At 38.4% G+C, this 15812-nt stretch overlaps 1 protein-coding gene across 16 annotated transcripts in view; it reads right to left on the bottom strand.

Annotated features, from left to right (window-relative positions):
* Positions 1–15812, bottom strand: part of MBNL1 (muscleblind like splicing regulator 1) — a 196201-nt gene that overhangs the window by 13017 nt on the left and 167372 nt on the right. For 12 of the 16 annotated variants that reach the window (XM_034782406.1, XM_034782419.1, XM_034782414.1 and 9 more), the window contains 4 exons: positions 13959–14159; positions 7174–7431; positions 5908–5961; positions 4947–5100 (listed from right to left, as the gene is read on the bottom strand). In XM_034782406.1, the coding sequence (XP_034638297.1) occupies positions 4947–5100; positions 5908–5961; positions 7174–7431; positions 13959–14159 (667 nt within the window). The remainder of the gene's footprint in view (positions 1–4946; positions 5101–5907; positions 5962–7173; positions 7432–13958; positions 14160–15812) is intronic. The other 4 variants (XM_034782410.1, XM_034782411.1, XM_034782416.1 and 1 more) reach the window with 1 other exon arrangement.

The following is a 15812-nucleotide window of genomic DNA, read 5'->3' as shown; positions in this document are numbered from 1 at the left end:
GACTTTCTTCCCTATTTAATCATATTGTTAGATAATTTTACTCTGATATGAATTAAAATAAATTAAATAATGAAGTCCTGAAAATGGGGATCATATGAAACTGGAAACAGACTCTGAATGACACTGTCTGTGGGAGCTATACTATTACCTTAGAAAGACAAGGTGGGTGAGGTAATATCTTTTATTGGACCAACTTCTGTTGGTGAGAGAGACACAGGCTTTCGAGCTGACTCACAGCTCTTCTTCAGCTCTGCGTAAGCTCACAAGCTTGTCTCTGTCACCAACAGAAGTTGGTCCAGTAAAAGAAATTACCTCACCCACCTTGTCTCTAATGTCCTGGGACCAACACAGCTATAACACCACTGCACACTATTACCTGGATACAATATGGCAATAACAAAATGAAAGTATTGCGCCTGAATGGTGATGCATGTTATCTTCCTAGCTTGTGCTATGTGGTGCATAGATTTATAAGCCATGTTGCCCCGGCTTGCACAATGCCAAAGCCATGGTCTTTTGGTGAAATAAAATAGTTATTAATATAATTAATGCTGGGGGATAATATGGAAGTTAATGCCTGTTATTACTAGAAGACACATTTAAGGTTATTGGAGAAATGGCATCATTAATCCTTCTAATTATTTTATTCTTTCTATTAAACAAAAAAGAATGTAATTATTCATGAAAGATCTTTAAAAGGAGGGCTATTTAAAGGAAAGGCCTCATCCGGCTTGCTTTACTCACAGGTGAATTGCTACTGAAGTCAATGGGACTACTTGTGGGAGCGAATATGTGGCCCAATATTTGGCCCTGCACTACAAACTATGTGCTAAACACATTGCTCTCAATTACACCCACACAACCTCCATGATGTCAATGAGGTTGCATGAGTATAACTGAAAGCTGTGCCACTCTATGTTATTAGACATGTACAAATGCCCTATTTATTATGTTTTACATATTTTATTATACCTAGTATATTACATCATTCCATGCATAATTAAGTCTACATGCTGAAAACAAGAGTTAGCTTTTTGTAATGATTCTCTGAAATATAACTGTAAAGCTTTCACCTTAAATTTTAGTTTGCGTTATCATCATCATTAATGTTATAACCAGTCCACACAGTTTTGAGAGGGATTTGCAGCAAATGAACATAAGGCAGCAATGAAAATACTAGCTAGAGTGCAATAACTTGCAAATATGAAGACATAATGCAGTAGGACCCACTTGCCAATAATAAAAAACATTTTTGCTATGACCTTAATATTAATCTTGACTTCAAAAGCTTTGATTTACTAATAAGAATGTATGAATAGTGAATTTGCTAGTTCAAATGTTCCTTGGCTTTGCAGCACAAGGCAGCATTTGATTTCAAGCATGTGTTAATTTAACTGATTATAATTTCTCTGATAAATTATGTTTAGAGAGAATACAGTAATTTTGATGAATACTCTGTTTTCACTGGGATTTTAAGCAGTTCCTTTTCCTCATTATATATATGTTTCCTACTCCTGATTTGCTGTTTCACTCAGTTTTTTTATTCAGTTAAATCTAGAAAGCACCACATAGACCAGATTATCAGTAGAGAACATGTGTGCTTCAATCTGAATGAAGAATTAGTGTTACGGAGCCTGCTCCTGCTCCCATTAATATTTCAAGGGGAGCAAAATTAGTTCCCAGAGGAGGAGGAATAGGGGGGTTTGCGGTACTGCTATCCTTACTTTTGAGCTGCTGCTGGCAGTGGCACTGCCTTCAGAGCTGGGCAGCTGGAGAGCGGTGGCTGCTGGCTGGGAGCCCAGCTCTGAAGGCAGAGCCGCCGTCAGCAGCAGCGAGAAATAAGGATGCATGATATGGTATTACCACCCTTACCTCTTCACTTCTGCTGGCGGGCTACCAGCTGCTACTCTCCTGCCTCCACAATTGCAAACGGTGGCAATACTGCGGCCCCCTTAAAATAACCTTGTGACCCCCCCCCCCCGCAACTCCCTTTTGGGTTAGGACCTCCAATTTGAGAAAACTGGTTTCCCCCATGAAATCTATATAGTGTAGGGTAAAAGCACACAAAAGACCAGATTTCACGGTTTGTGATGCGTTTTTCATAGCTGTGAATTTGGCAGGGCCCTAATTATTACAGCTGGATTCTGGCCTATTGCACTTTAAACAGGTACAGATTAAGGACTAGATTGTGAGTTGCTCTGTGCCTAAGTGAAAGTGAGGGAGCACCAGGAACCTTCACCCTCTTGTTCTTTTCACCGGGAGCATTACCACTGCTCCTTATTAGTACCACTGGTGTCAACTCCTGACAAAAGGCTGGAGAGCAATAAGATCTGGGCCTCATCCTTCACACTGGCCAGGCCTGAGGGGAAGCATGTGCGGCACCTGTTTAAAGGGTGGCAGAGCTGCCATTCCAGCACGCACTTTCCAAAGCCCGTGACAGTAGGGGTAGTTATCTGTGTGAGACACAAGGGATGGATGCTAAAATGCTCTGATCGCACCCCCAACAGACCCTGTCCCACAGGAGTCTGGGTGCAGCTCTAACCATGACAGGGCTTGGAGGCAACTGGAGATTTAGGTACTACATGTATCCTCTTTTTTCCCTCCATGCACCTTTCCATGCAAGACAGCTGAATCTGAGCTCTAGAATGTGGAGGGAATGTCTAGGTGTGTTTGAAACACAAATCCAACATTGTTGCCAAATATGAAATTCAGCCCAGATGAGAGGGCCCATCTAAGGGCCTCCAGATCACATACATCCTTAATGTACAGGTCCTGGAGAGAGTCTTGCCCTCTGGGGCCTCTTCTCTCTGGTGAATTTCATCAAGAAATTAAAAAAAAACCCAGTCATTACTCTTTGGGGCATGATCCTGAATGGTGCTGAGCCCCTTCGACTCCCACTAAAGGGCTTAATCTTGAAATGTGGCAAGTGCCTTTTGGGAGGTGCCGGGCATCCTCAACTCCATGTGAAGTCAAGACAATGGGCTTGAGAGCATCTAACACCTCTCAGGACTGGGACTGTTGTGTGAACCTCCCAAAAATATGCTGTAAGTTCCCTTCCTGGTTCTGTTGGAAATTGATTGAAAAGTACCATTTCCACAGCTGTGCTGACCTCACTAATGATAATGATGCACAAACAAGAATTAAACTAATTTTAACTCCATAAAAACTGGGGGCCACACAGAAAAGTAAAAAATGTTATTTTAGTGGGCAATAATGTTGTTTTAAAGTTTCTGTGAAGGTATCAGATCAATGGAAAACTAAAAAGGGTGCTAGTCTGCCCCTTAACGGTAATTTTTAATAAAAAAATGAAAAGCAGAATTGGTACAATAGCCTGTGCAGGCTAAATCCTGAAACCGTTAGCCTGTCCCGTCTGAATGCAGATTCCAGAGTCCCAATGGAGTTTCAATGAGCCCTGAAGTTCTTACTTAGGCCAAATGCCCACTGACTTCAATATGAAGTTGCCTGAGCAAGGACTGAGAAAGGCCCCATTTAATTGCTGACATTCCCTGTCAGTTATGTGATGCAACTGCATTTTTATTTATACAAATGACATTCATGATCCTGATGGTAATGGGCCCGATTCTGTGGGGGCTGAAAGTGCCAAGGTGCCAAACCCCCATTGATTTAAGGGAAGCTGAGGGGCTCCTTACCAGAGATGCACAGCACTAACCAAGATCAGGGGAGCTTTTAAAATATGCGAAGCCTGCAGGATGGACTGTGATTGTCTACTATGTAAATACATTTTAAATGTTTCTTTTAAATATGTGCATTAGAGGCCTAATCCAAAGATCACTGGAATCAATGTATTTCCCGGTCTTTCCGTTGACTTCAATGGGCTTTGAATCAGACCCTAGATGCCAAATGGGCTTCAGTGGCTCCAGAGAAGTTATACCTCATGTCAAGTAGCTGTTCCATATATGTAGATTACATGTATACATGTTGATTGAATGACAGACCACACCACCAAAAATGGAGCGGTAAGAGTCAATCATGCTGATGTGGCTGAAACACGTCAAAATAGTTAGGAAATGATTTTTCTGTTTCTGATAGCCAGTGTTCTCATTTTTGTTACCTACATTTTTTAAAATGCCAGTTCTTTGCAGTTAAAATTTGCCTTTCACAATTTAACTAAAAAAATTATAGCAGAGTTTTAAACGAAGTGGAAATATGGATTTTTGTGAAGCAAGTAGTGAGACAAACTTATGATAGATCCAATCCTGCAGACTTTATGCAACAAAAATTGACTGCAGCGAGATTTCTTTAGAAATAATGAGTGCAGGTTTGGGCTCTGCAACAATCAGACTAAAATATTAAAATTAAAATATTTTATCATTCTTGACTAAAAACAACTGAGGGTTCTATCTTGCTCACACTGAAACTAATAGAAAATGTTTGGTGTCTGATTTCTTTTACAGGTACACTTTCAGTGTGCTTCCATATTAGTTTAGCTGTAATGCCATCTAACTGCATTTCATGATCACTAAGTACAATTCAAAACCTCACCCTTTACAAAGTGATATGGTTCAGAAGTACTGTTGCTAGATAAGTTAAGGCAAAGGGGTCTTACAGCAAAAAGGAATAATACAAAATAGCTCAATAGATGTGTAATAAAGTATTAATTAGGAAAAAGAGAAAGAAGAGAACAGATTTCAGAATCTGTTTTGAAATGATAGATCATGTGCTTCCAAAATATTGATTTTCATATTAGATTGGAGAACATCTACCCAGCTTCCAAGACAAGCATACACAGAAACAGCATTCTACAAGATCCCTACCTGATCACAAACACCCCTTAATTCCTTTCGTCAGTCTAAGCAAAAAACATCCTACTACAACTGTGCATATATCAATGACTATCAATCCAGATACCTTTAGAAGTTTATTACAAACACTGAACACTAATTTTGTGGCATATTTTGCTCTAGAAAAACTAAAGAGATACTTACCTGGTGGGAGGAAGGCTGCATGCTGTTGTAACTGCATGTTGGCAAGAGCTTGTTGGTATTGGAAAATACCAGTATTAAAGACTGCGGTGGCACCATTGGTTTTTTCAAGCGCAGGCCTCTTTGGTAATGGGGGAAGTACAGCTTGAGGAATTCCCTGAACGGTGGATGAGTATAAAAAAAATAAAGTCCAGTCCGAAAAAAGAAAAAGAAAAAAGAAAAATCAGTAGAAGGCAAAAAAGAGTCAGGCAGCACCATGTTTATCCATGAGCAAGCAAGCACCAGAGCAGACTTAACTACCAAGTAAAAGGCAAGGTAATAGCTTTAAAAGGAAGCATTACTTTAGTCTAACAATAAAGTAGTATAAGTAAATGTATTGGAGCTCTATGTTATAGTAATGTGCTAAAATATTGTATAAAGCTTCAGGTTTTCAGTAAGAAGCAACAATATTGGGAAAAAAGAAAGCTGCACTGCTAGCTCCATGAGGATTGACAAATAAAAGCAATGTTAATAGTAATCTCACAGAGTGAATGAAACAGATAAGATAATATTAAAAATTATACCCACAGTTCCCAAAGTCTAACTAGACATGCAAAAATGTACCAAAGCATGCTGGTACTTTAACATTGCATTACAAATGTTAAATCTACATAAGAATATCACTAAGCCATGCCAAGCAAACAGATACATAAAAATACAGTAATAAATACTTTTTTAATGTCCTCAAAGTACTTTACAACATTTACAACATTCTAAAAGGTGGTTAAACTGAATGTGGGCTGCTGCGCTTTAGGAACATTTGTTTGGCATATACATTTATGTGTATATTGTATTCTTTCCCACTAATTGGAACAGGAAACCACACTCAGTTTTCCATTGTATTTCAATATTTTACAAATTAATAAAAAAAAGTGTATCTACAATAAAGCTACATGCCAAGCTAAAAGGTGAAAGGTCATAGTACCAGGTCAAAGGTTGCCTCGAGGGGTCGCTTCAGTGATTTGACAGCCGACTGAGTCTTAATTAGCAGGCAGCGAGCACATGATGGCAATGGGCCAGTGGGGTTCAAGCGCATTAACATAAACAGCAAGCAGAGGTGCATCATGGGGGCAGCAGTGCATTTTTGGGTAGGTGAGAAAAAACAAATAAAAAACAAATCATCGGAATGCCATATACAACGAATAACAAGACTAAGCATGCACAATAAAGGCACTACTAAGTTGTTATTGTGAGGATACAACCTCTATGTAGTTAATTACAAACAAGATAATCTAACAGAAAAGAGTGAAAGGAGAGAGAAAGAGAGTCTGCCTTCTGTATTTTTGCTCAAGTATCCATAAACAAACATAGAAAAAGGCCTCTCTCATGTTCATTGTACTATGCTATGGATATCAAACCATGTTTTACATGAAGTAGTATTTTAATGGTCACATCATGTAGTTATGTAAAAATATAGGACAATATTAACAGCTAAGCAAGGAACAAAGACTGGACCCATTAAAATCAGTTTTAGATCACATTAAAAATTTACTTTAAGAATACATTTTAGCAAATAGCCTGTTTGTATTAATTTCTAATACCTTCAAATGTTTTCCTACTCCATGTAATTGCCATATTCAAGCATCCCTAATTGTGCAATTATTCATCCACACCATAATATTTAAGATGAACAAAATATGATTAAATCTCCCTCAAATAATGTTACAGTCTATTTGCTTGAAAACCTACTCTTAAGTAGTTTCAGATCTTATTTTTTAAATTAAGTAATTTTTAAGCATATTACTGGTGGTAATCCCCCCCCCCAAGATTAAAGAAGAGGAAAACGAAGTTTAGTGTAGAAACAGGAATACCATTAATGGTAATTTATATGGATATACTTAAAGACAGAAATAATGATCCCTATAAATGGAGATTTATAGCAATATACACACACACACTATCTATATCTATCTATATAAATAGATAGATACATAGTTTGAGTCTACATAGAAGTGCACACATGTATGTATACATACACACACACCCCTGTATACATCAGCTGCCAAAAATTAGTAAAATATTTTAAGTCTGAAACTATTTAAGAGTAGATCTGGCATCACATGCTCTAAAAGCTCATTACACTGTGTAGTGAATGGGATACCTGAACAAACATATCTTCAGCAAGAATAGTTAATAAATTAATCATTTTTTATCATCAATGTTACATTTTGAAGGTGTCTTCTGGACTCACCATGGCAGCTGCAGTAGCTGCTGCTTGGGCAGCTGCAGCTTGGTTGACCTGGTACTGGGCAGCCTTGATCTTGGCTTGCAAATGTGCAGGAGGGTGAAAATATTTGCACTTTTCCCGTGAACACCTCCCTTTGATGTAATCCATGCAGACAGTAACTGTGTTGTCGTTGGTATCGATCATTGCACTGTCAGCAGGATGAGCAAACCGGCAATCATTTTCTCCTCTATTACAATTGCCACGCTGATACTCTCGACATACCTGCAGCATCATTAAATGAAAACCAGTTAATGTGCCTGGGCATCACACGACATTGTTGACTTGAGAAAAGTGATCACAGAGAAGGTGTAAAATATAGTCGGCAATCTCAGGGAACTCTTTCAAAAACAAAAACTGGTAGCGCAAAGTGGCCTTGAAGTTTGGCATACTGAACTCATTTTAGAGGTCCCTTTATACTGCCAATGTGGTATAAAAGAGTCTGAGTAAAGGTGAATCAAGCCCAGAGAGTCTAAATCCATTGATTTCTATAATTGGCTACATTTGGTCCAATTCATCAACACGTACTAGTTTTGAAAAAATGTGTTTATGACGTTAATCTTGAATGATAATTGAAACAATAAGCCAAGGTCAAAACTACTTCACTGTAAAACACATTTCTAAAGTGAACTATTTGTTAAGGATTGTTTTATTAAGCTAAACATGTACAATTATTGTCAAAATCCTTCCTAATCCTTTGAGATCAATCCCACAAGCTACATTTTTGGCTTCAATGCATTACATACTATTATCTCTATCATTTATATATATTTACATAGAGCTATGTCAGCAATGAGCATCAATAGAAATACAGCATTTAATGAAGTCTCTCAGCTATTCCATCCTTTTAACACAAGAGGGCACAAAAACACACAACAACCAATAGTCTGTTTTTTCTGAACCTCCCTCATGTTCCACAGTCTTTCAGCTAACCAACCCCCTTTTTTATCCCATGTAGGATTAAGAGTAGATAGGTAATCATTAGAAAAAAACAATACAGGGGCAACCAAAGCATTCAGAGGTCTTCCTGACAATCAAAACAAAAGCTTAAAGAACCAGAAATCCAGATATTCCTTTTGGCACAGGAGAATGGACACCCTGACTAGTTGTTCCAATTACAAAAACTTCCATTGGATACCAAAAACTACGAAAATCCCTCACTGGATGTACAACCCCCACTAATAGAACAGTAACTTCTCTAAGTGGTAACCTCCTTTCATTTATTGCATCAAAACGTTGGGCTTATTTCTCACTAACTTTGCAAGTCCTAAATTTAAGGGAACTACATTCAAACTTTAGTTTTATTGTCAACTCTTTACAAATCATGACCAATAATAATCACAGCAATGAGTTTTATATATTAACTTCCAAAACCCTTTGGAAAATGCAAAGGTTCACAAGCAGGTAAACTTGCACACTGAACAAAACTAATATAACAGATACAATTTTCTTATAAGGTGGGTGCCAACGAGTTTGGAACATTAGCATTTCCTCAGGAAGTCTGGTTCTGATCCTTACAACAACGCAAATAGTGTTCTTTGATTTTCATCTACACTAGCTCTCCGGCTACACTTCAACTCTCTGTACTCCTTAAAACCTCAATCAGATGTCATCTAAGACTCCTACCTACAGCTCATGAAACTGAGCAAGTGGCTCTATTAGAGGGTAATAGCACTATTGTGAGTTTGCCAGCTCGGAGCATACATTTTGTCTGGCCATTGTTGCAGAGGTATTTGGAAAGTCCTCCATTTGCGGGCAGATTTGCCCATCCGTGTGTCTCGCATATTTCCATAGTCAAGGCCACAAATGAGACTCTCTTTATCTTTATGTTCATATTTAGGCGGTTATTCTACCAAAGTGATGATGTCAGGCTATATTTAATAGTTTCCCTTTGTTTGCTTCTTTACACTGAGTAGCGACTTTACCAACCTACAGCATGTTTTAAATGTAAAAAATGCTGTATTTTTTTCACTGTGACAGCTATGCTAGATCTCCCAGGTACCTATGCCCTTAAAATCTACAATGATCTCTGGATTACATTTTTCTGGCAATAAAAAACACTGTGTCATGAGAAAATTCTCTCTCTCTCAGATAAGAAGCAGTAGCTCAAAGGAGTCCGATGCATCAATTCAGCCAGATCTGCAATGTTTGGATAAATTTTAAAATGATCCACACTGAAACCAAACAAACTTTTTTGAAATTCAGAAAAGTTCAGTCAACTCTTTCCTTACTTTTCCCTTTTCTGTTTCATGTTCTTGTCTACTTCCTGATTTCTGCCAGGCCCAGAAACAGAAATACAGAGAGGGGCAGGCTTCTACTCAAGGTATTTTCAGCTAACGGTATGATATATTGGAAATCTCCTGGGAAAATGTAATCTCATGAAATCTCTATCTTGATTTCCAGACTGACTGGTATGGTTAAATCTAGCTAAACATCCAAACTTCTGCATGATTAGCTGAACCAAACAAAACCTCCAAAACATTTCAAGTTGATCCTTTTACTAGTAACAATCATCAGCTTTATTGCAGGGATATTCACATTGATTCAAGGACTCCTATGGATTGCATACAGTTGTGTTCTATATCTGTCTTAAAACCAGATAGTTTTAATTTTCTTTTAGGAATGTAATCAAAGGAATAAAAGCTTTTAGTTATAGAACATGCTTAATTTAAGCTTCCTAGAGCATGTGTGTTAACTTAATGAACAATGTAGTACAACACTTCTGAAAATATACTTTTAAAATTGAAAACAGAACAAGTAATTTTCAAGTTTTGACCCTAAAATCCCATCTTTTTTTTTTTTTTTTTAACTGGACAATGCCAAGGGCAGAGAGCTAAGCCATGAACCACTCTGAAACCAGTCTATAATCATATAATTTCAAATGATATTAAGAAATTCACTTAAAGAACAGCCAGGTACTTGCCGTACAGACAAAGCATATTTTTTCATTGAGTAGGATCAAAGACATGTCAAGATTTACAAGTCAGCAGAGCATTTTTATAGTCAATAAGGTGCTAACTAGGAAAGATTTGCCCACTGAGTGTTCACATGCAAAAGCTAGATATTCTAGAAGCCAGACCAAAATAAGTTCATGTCCTTACGTTCTACAAGAAGAATAAATCAGATTCCATAAGAATAGTTTCTGTTTTTGTGAAGGAAAGAAGGGAAGGTTAGTATATAATTGTAGAGGAACCACTAAGTGAACTCAGATATAGTCTGAATCACAGTCAAAACAAAACAAAAATATCCAAAGATGGGAAGCACCTGGATAAAAAAAGAACACTGTCTTGAAATGTCTCAACAAATCCACTGGAAGGACAGAAAACTGGCTTAACTAGCAGACTGACTGTTTGCTTTCAGGAGCAGTGAAAATAGTAGAGGAAGCAGAATTACTAGCAACATCCTATTTTCCATTTAACACAAATAGCTAGTCTCCTTTGTACAGATGGCTCCCTGAATCCAACAGAACAAACTGTGGCATATCAAAACTGTCTAATCAGTCTGAGAAGGCAGGGACACCTCCAGGCATTTCTCCTCCATTCTGCTTTCTCATTCTGAACTTAACCACATCTCTCCACTCAGATCAACGCAACAGTAGCTCCACTGCAAGCAGACAGCACAAAAACTCCTAAGTGTCTCTTGGCTGATTTAATACAGACATGTAACTAGGGGCTTGGCGGCACAAGAAAATTGTAGCAATTTAACTAAATCAGTTTAAAAACTGTTTAGTTAAATTGATTCAGCCAACACCCTTATGTTGTAGACACTCTTATTTCACTTTAGCAAAAGCTGGTAAGGAATTTACTTCCACTAAATTGAGCATATAAAAATTAAATGCTTTGCTGAAGCAGGCCGTAATGCTGTTATTTGTAACAGACAGCAAAGGTGGAGAAGAATCCGTGAACAGGAAGGCAGAGAGTAGACTTGAAGCGAGGGGTAGAGGATTATTTCTTGCAAGCTTCAAGGGCAGGGAATGAGTGGGGACCTGTGAAGAACTGAGCAGGGACAGAGGTAAAAGCTCTGGTTCAAATGGCCATTGCTTCAGAACAGGATTCTCCTGTTTTGTGCCACTGAATATGGGGGATGTGGCTGAAATGTGAGTAATCCATGTAACTGTCCAAGGTTCCCAAGAGGACTCCCTGAAACACCAACATCCATGTAACTTTTGAGAAGGGCCATCAGTATGGTGGTGTTACTTCACAAGTGAATGTTATCAGAGAGAAAGAAGCTCTGCTCTCTCCTCTGTTGTGAAAGTTTTCTCAGGTCAAAGTGAAGACCTATCCAGGACAAGTTCTCAAATAATTAATATTTTCCATCAGGAAACTTGCGACAAATGAGAAATTTCTTAAGTCCCAATGCCTATTTCCAGGAGTTTGTAACTTGGCCGTAACTTTTCTTTCCTTTTTCTTTTTTCATTCAAAGTTCAAAGGAAACCTGCTTGGCCATTTTTAAAGTTTATTGCTTTCAGATGCTTTCTGGGGTTTTTTAAATTTTGAAAATGTCTCTTAGCTCTTGGTTAATGCCATTTGGTGTTCTGGGAGGAGAACAGCACTCTGTTGTAGAAGAATTTGGTTTGTCACTTTGCTAATGTTTTTAAACAAAAATCCCATAAAAACGTTAACAAGCACATTTTGACCAAATGCCCCATTTTGAAGATCCACTGACTTTAGCTCCAAATTTCAGGAGCTTCCTATATGTTATGGGTCACATTGTGCCATTAAGGCACCATGCCTTCTGGAACTCCCTGAATGTGAAAAGAGTGCAGCATGCTTATGACACAACCAAGTAGATCAGCTGATCTTAGCCAGCACTCTGAAGGAGATCCCAAAATAATTGCCATGGCAGCACTCTCTTCTCTGAGATTCATTTTAGGTCCCTGCATTGTTTATTTACCTATCTTCATTGGTCTTAATTCATCCTTGGCAAGTATCCACTGTGATGTAAAAGTCATCAAAAGAAAACCTTCCTTGATGTTTTGGAAGTAACTGAAGAGTCAACAATGCACGAATAGGTCTAAAATTGCTACACAAGTGATCTGACTGGGTTTCTGAAAACTCTCCCCCTAAACAAAGAAAAGAAATAAGTCTCTAAAAAGGGAAGTGAAGTGATCTTTCAAAAGAGGAAACTGTGGTGATCTAAACTCTTATTATAGTTCAGACAAGCTTGGGAAATGTTCAGAGCGTGATGACACTCCGGATGATATTCTACATTGCTTCTAACTTGCAACTTTCTAAATTGCAATTTGGCAATCATGAGATGAGTTTGGGGAAGGGAATTAATTTCCATATAAGGAGACAGATCTCCTCCAGATGCAGGTCCCAAAAATGGCAGAAAAGCAAGAAAGTTATGAATTACTTTATTTTAAAATGTTTGGAATGGCGATCATCATTTTTACCTCTCACATTTATTCCAAGTACTGTTATTGAAGGGCCAGATCCAAAACTGGTGTAAATTGATTTACAGCAGCTGAGTATCTACTCCCCAAATTTTAACCTACATGAACATCAGTCTCTCTTAATTTAATCACACTACCTGTGTGATTAAAGATCTATCATGTGATTAAGGGTTTGCAGGATTGGGAGTTACAGATTTATTTTTTTTATCTATAAACTAATGTAGAAATTGGTACTAAAAAGTTCTCATTTGTCAAAGTTACTACACAACATAGGAAACAATTGGGGTTACAGATATCATTGAGTGATAACTATGGCTAAATGTTGCCTTTTTAGGGGAGGACCACAGTATCTGAATACCCTACTAAAAGCATGAAACAGAACAACAAAGCAAATGACATGTTGCTAACATGGTCTTTTAACCTTTCTAAACATTTAATTATAAATATCAAGTCTGTGCAATTTGGGATTATAAACACCAGCCTGCAGACTATGCTGATAACTACAGTTAGGTGGAAAGCCATCTTTCAGCATATTTTGACAGTCTGCAGCACAGTGCTGGCTCAGGGCCTGTGTTGCCACAGACATCATAAGGTGTCGAAAACACTGTCAGGCATTTTAGATAAGAAAAGATTCAGGGCAAGGGAGAAGAACAGCTACAGAGGAATAGAATTTATTAGGGCTGTAGCAAAAGATAAACAGGAGGCCTCTAAGGGAATTCAAGCAGTATATACCCAGAAAGGAAATCTAGAAGCTGAAGACGATCTCTTATACAGGTAGTTAAAGTATCATTATACCAAGTCCTGACTATCAATATCTATCCATCACACCCATTTACATAGTTCTTAGGTGCTGCTACTCTTGTGTTTGGTTTAGCAAATCTTAAAAGGTTTGAGTGGTACCTATTTGCTTTTGTTTTAGTGAGAAAAGTGTGTGTGTTATGAAGTTATAGCATGAAGGTCATGTTACAATCTGTTCAGAGGCTTTTATCAAGTCATCGTATTAACTGCCTGGATCAGAGGCATGCGCAGGAATTTAAATTTGACCACTTTTGGAGGAGCTCACTCTGTGACCCCACTGAGTGTGGGCTCAGTGCTGGAGGAGCTGTCAGTTCCTGGGGACTGGAGGATCTTGCTTCCCCCTGCTGTGACCCTAGGCCGGGAGGCTCTCGCTCTCTCCCTCACCCACCACAGCCTCAGGGCCTCCCCGCGCCTCCTCACCTCCCCCGGCTTTGTGCACATCCCTGATCTGGATTGTAATTTATGTGTTTAGTTAGTTTCCTTCACAAGCACAGAATTGAAGATGCAGGAGACTAATGCATAAGATTAATAATAGGAAATAAAGCATATTACTTCCTACCTCCAGTCTGTCTGTCCTCATTAATTTCTGTGCAGCAGCAGCAGCAGCTGCGGGAACGGGGACACCAGGATTCCCTGCAACCAGCATCGGTGCAGTTGGTAAGATCTCTGCTGGGACCAAGCCTGGGGAGACAGGCCCCAGGTAGGGATTAAAGGCTGCTGATGCATTAGTGGCTAAACTTGGTGCAACTGAAAACATTGGCTGGAAAAAAAAAGAAGAAACAACTATTTAATGTTTATACCAGTCAATATATTAAGTTCTACCATATACTCTAAGGTGGCTGGTTCTGGCTGTCTTTTTACCCATGATAGCAGTGTATTTTTGCTATTAATACAAACAAAACATTAAGGAATATACAGCAGATATATGGAATCTTAATATACTCATTTAGTAAAAATTCCATTAAGAGGGAATTCAATTTTAAGTTCCCCACTCATTTTGTCTGTAAAGGGTAATTATGACATGCATATGACATGTGACAGTAGTACAACTGACCTTTGACTCTATCACCCCTTCAGCAGCCTGGCCACAAGTCAGCACTCCCACATGGCCGTGTAAGAAAAGCATCTTACAACTGTGATGTCAGATACCCTCATGTGCATGTTTGAAGTGTGTACAAACATCCACAAATGAGAAAGGAATCTCAGTGGGTGAGAAAAGGCATCCTTACTTTCAGTCATTGTTAAACAGCACCGACATAGATTCTCCTTTTACTTTCCCTACTGTAAATAGGTAGTGAGGCAGTGGAATTACACCAGCATAAAAGAGGTCCAAGATCAGAATATAACAGCAACAACAACCATTCTTTTTGGTAAAACTAAGCAGGTTGCCCATCCAGATATTCAGTAGGAAATAAACGAACAATCTCAGTGCCCTGGATATTGAAGCCCACAACTGAAGCCTTCATAGGCTCTTTCAAGTTCATCCATTGCGAGGAGAACTTAAAAGGGTGCAGAAGCTCAACTGTAAGACCAAATTCTGTGCTGTTACACTGGTGTAAAACTGAAGTAACTCTACTGCTCCACTGAATTCAAAGGAATTGCTCCATCAGTATAACTGACAGCAGAATTTAACCCAGAGTCCGTACTTTTGATATCTGAGTAGAATAGCTGGTAAATGCATCATGAAAGCGCTCTTCAAACCTGTATTCTTAGGCTACAAATGAATATGTACCTAAAAACCTAACGGATCTCCCTTTCTCTTTCTCGATTGTGTTTTCTCTTAGCCAGGTAAGCTATACAAGTATATGTTTTTGTATTCTCTAAGAAATGACTCAAGTGCTTAGCAAGCCAGGAGCCAAAAATATCATTTTAAACATTGGACAAGGGGACAATATATACAAAGACCATTTACAAAGCACGGTGGTGTAAACTGGAAGTAAATCCTCTGAAGTTTCTGGATCTTCATCAATGTCAATGAGAAAAGAATCAGGCAAATTTAGTGTAAGTAGCAGCAGATTAATTTCATTTTGACAAATTCCATCTAATGTACAGTGTACTTTTCATTAATATACTGTTAGTAGATGGAAAAATTAGTAAAAGAGATCAAGCAACAGGATTGGCCAGTTAGTGTTGTGACTATATGGATAGCAATGTATGGCTAGAAGGGTCCCTCCTTCAGCTCAATATACCAACTATAGGGTAAATAATATTTTTTCTATTCATTTTCTATTTAGATAATTAGGAATATACTGCAATGAGAAGTGTAGCTGATTTTACAAAAGCAGCCTCAAATCATTCTGAACCTTGTCTTACAGGTACTTTGCAAAGTGCTGTATACATTTGTTGTATCAGATTAATAATTAATTATACTGACCCAGCCTAAAGTCCCTTTGCACTCTTGTGGTGCAAAGGT

Source organism: Trachemys scripta, chromosome 9, assembly GCF_013100865.1.
Source record: "Trachemys scripta elegans isolate TJP31775 chromosome 9, CAS_Tse_1.0, whole genome shotgun sequence".
Lineage (NCBI taxonomy): Eukaryota > Metazoa > Chordata > Testudines > Emydidae > Trachemys > Trachemys scripta.
This window is presented reverse-complemented; position numbering and strand designations above follow the sequence as displayed.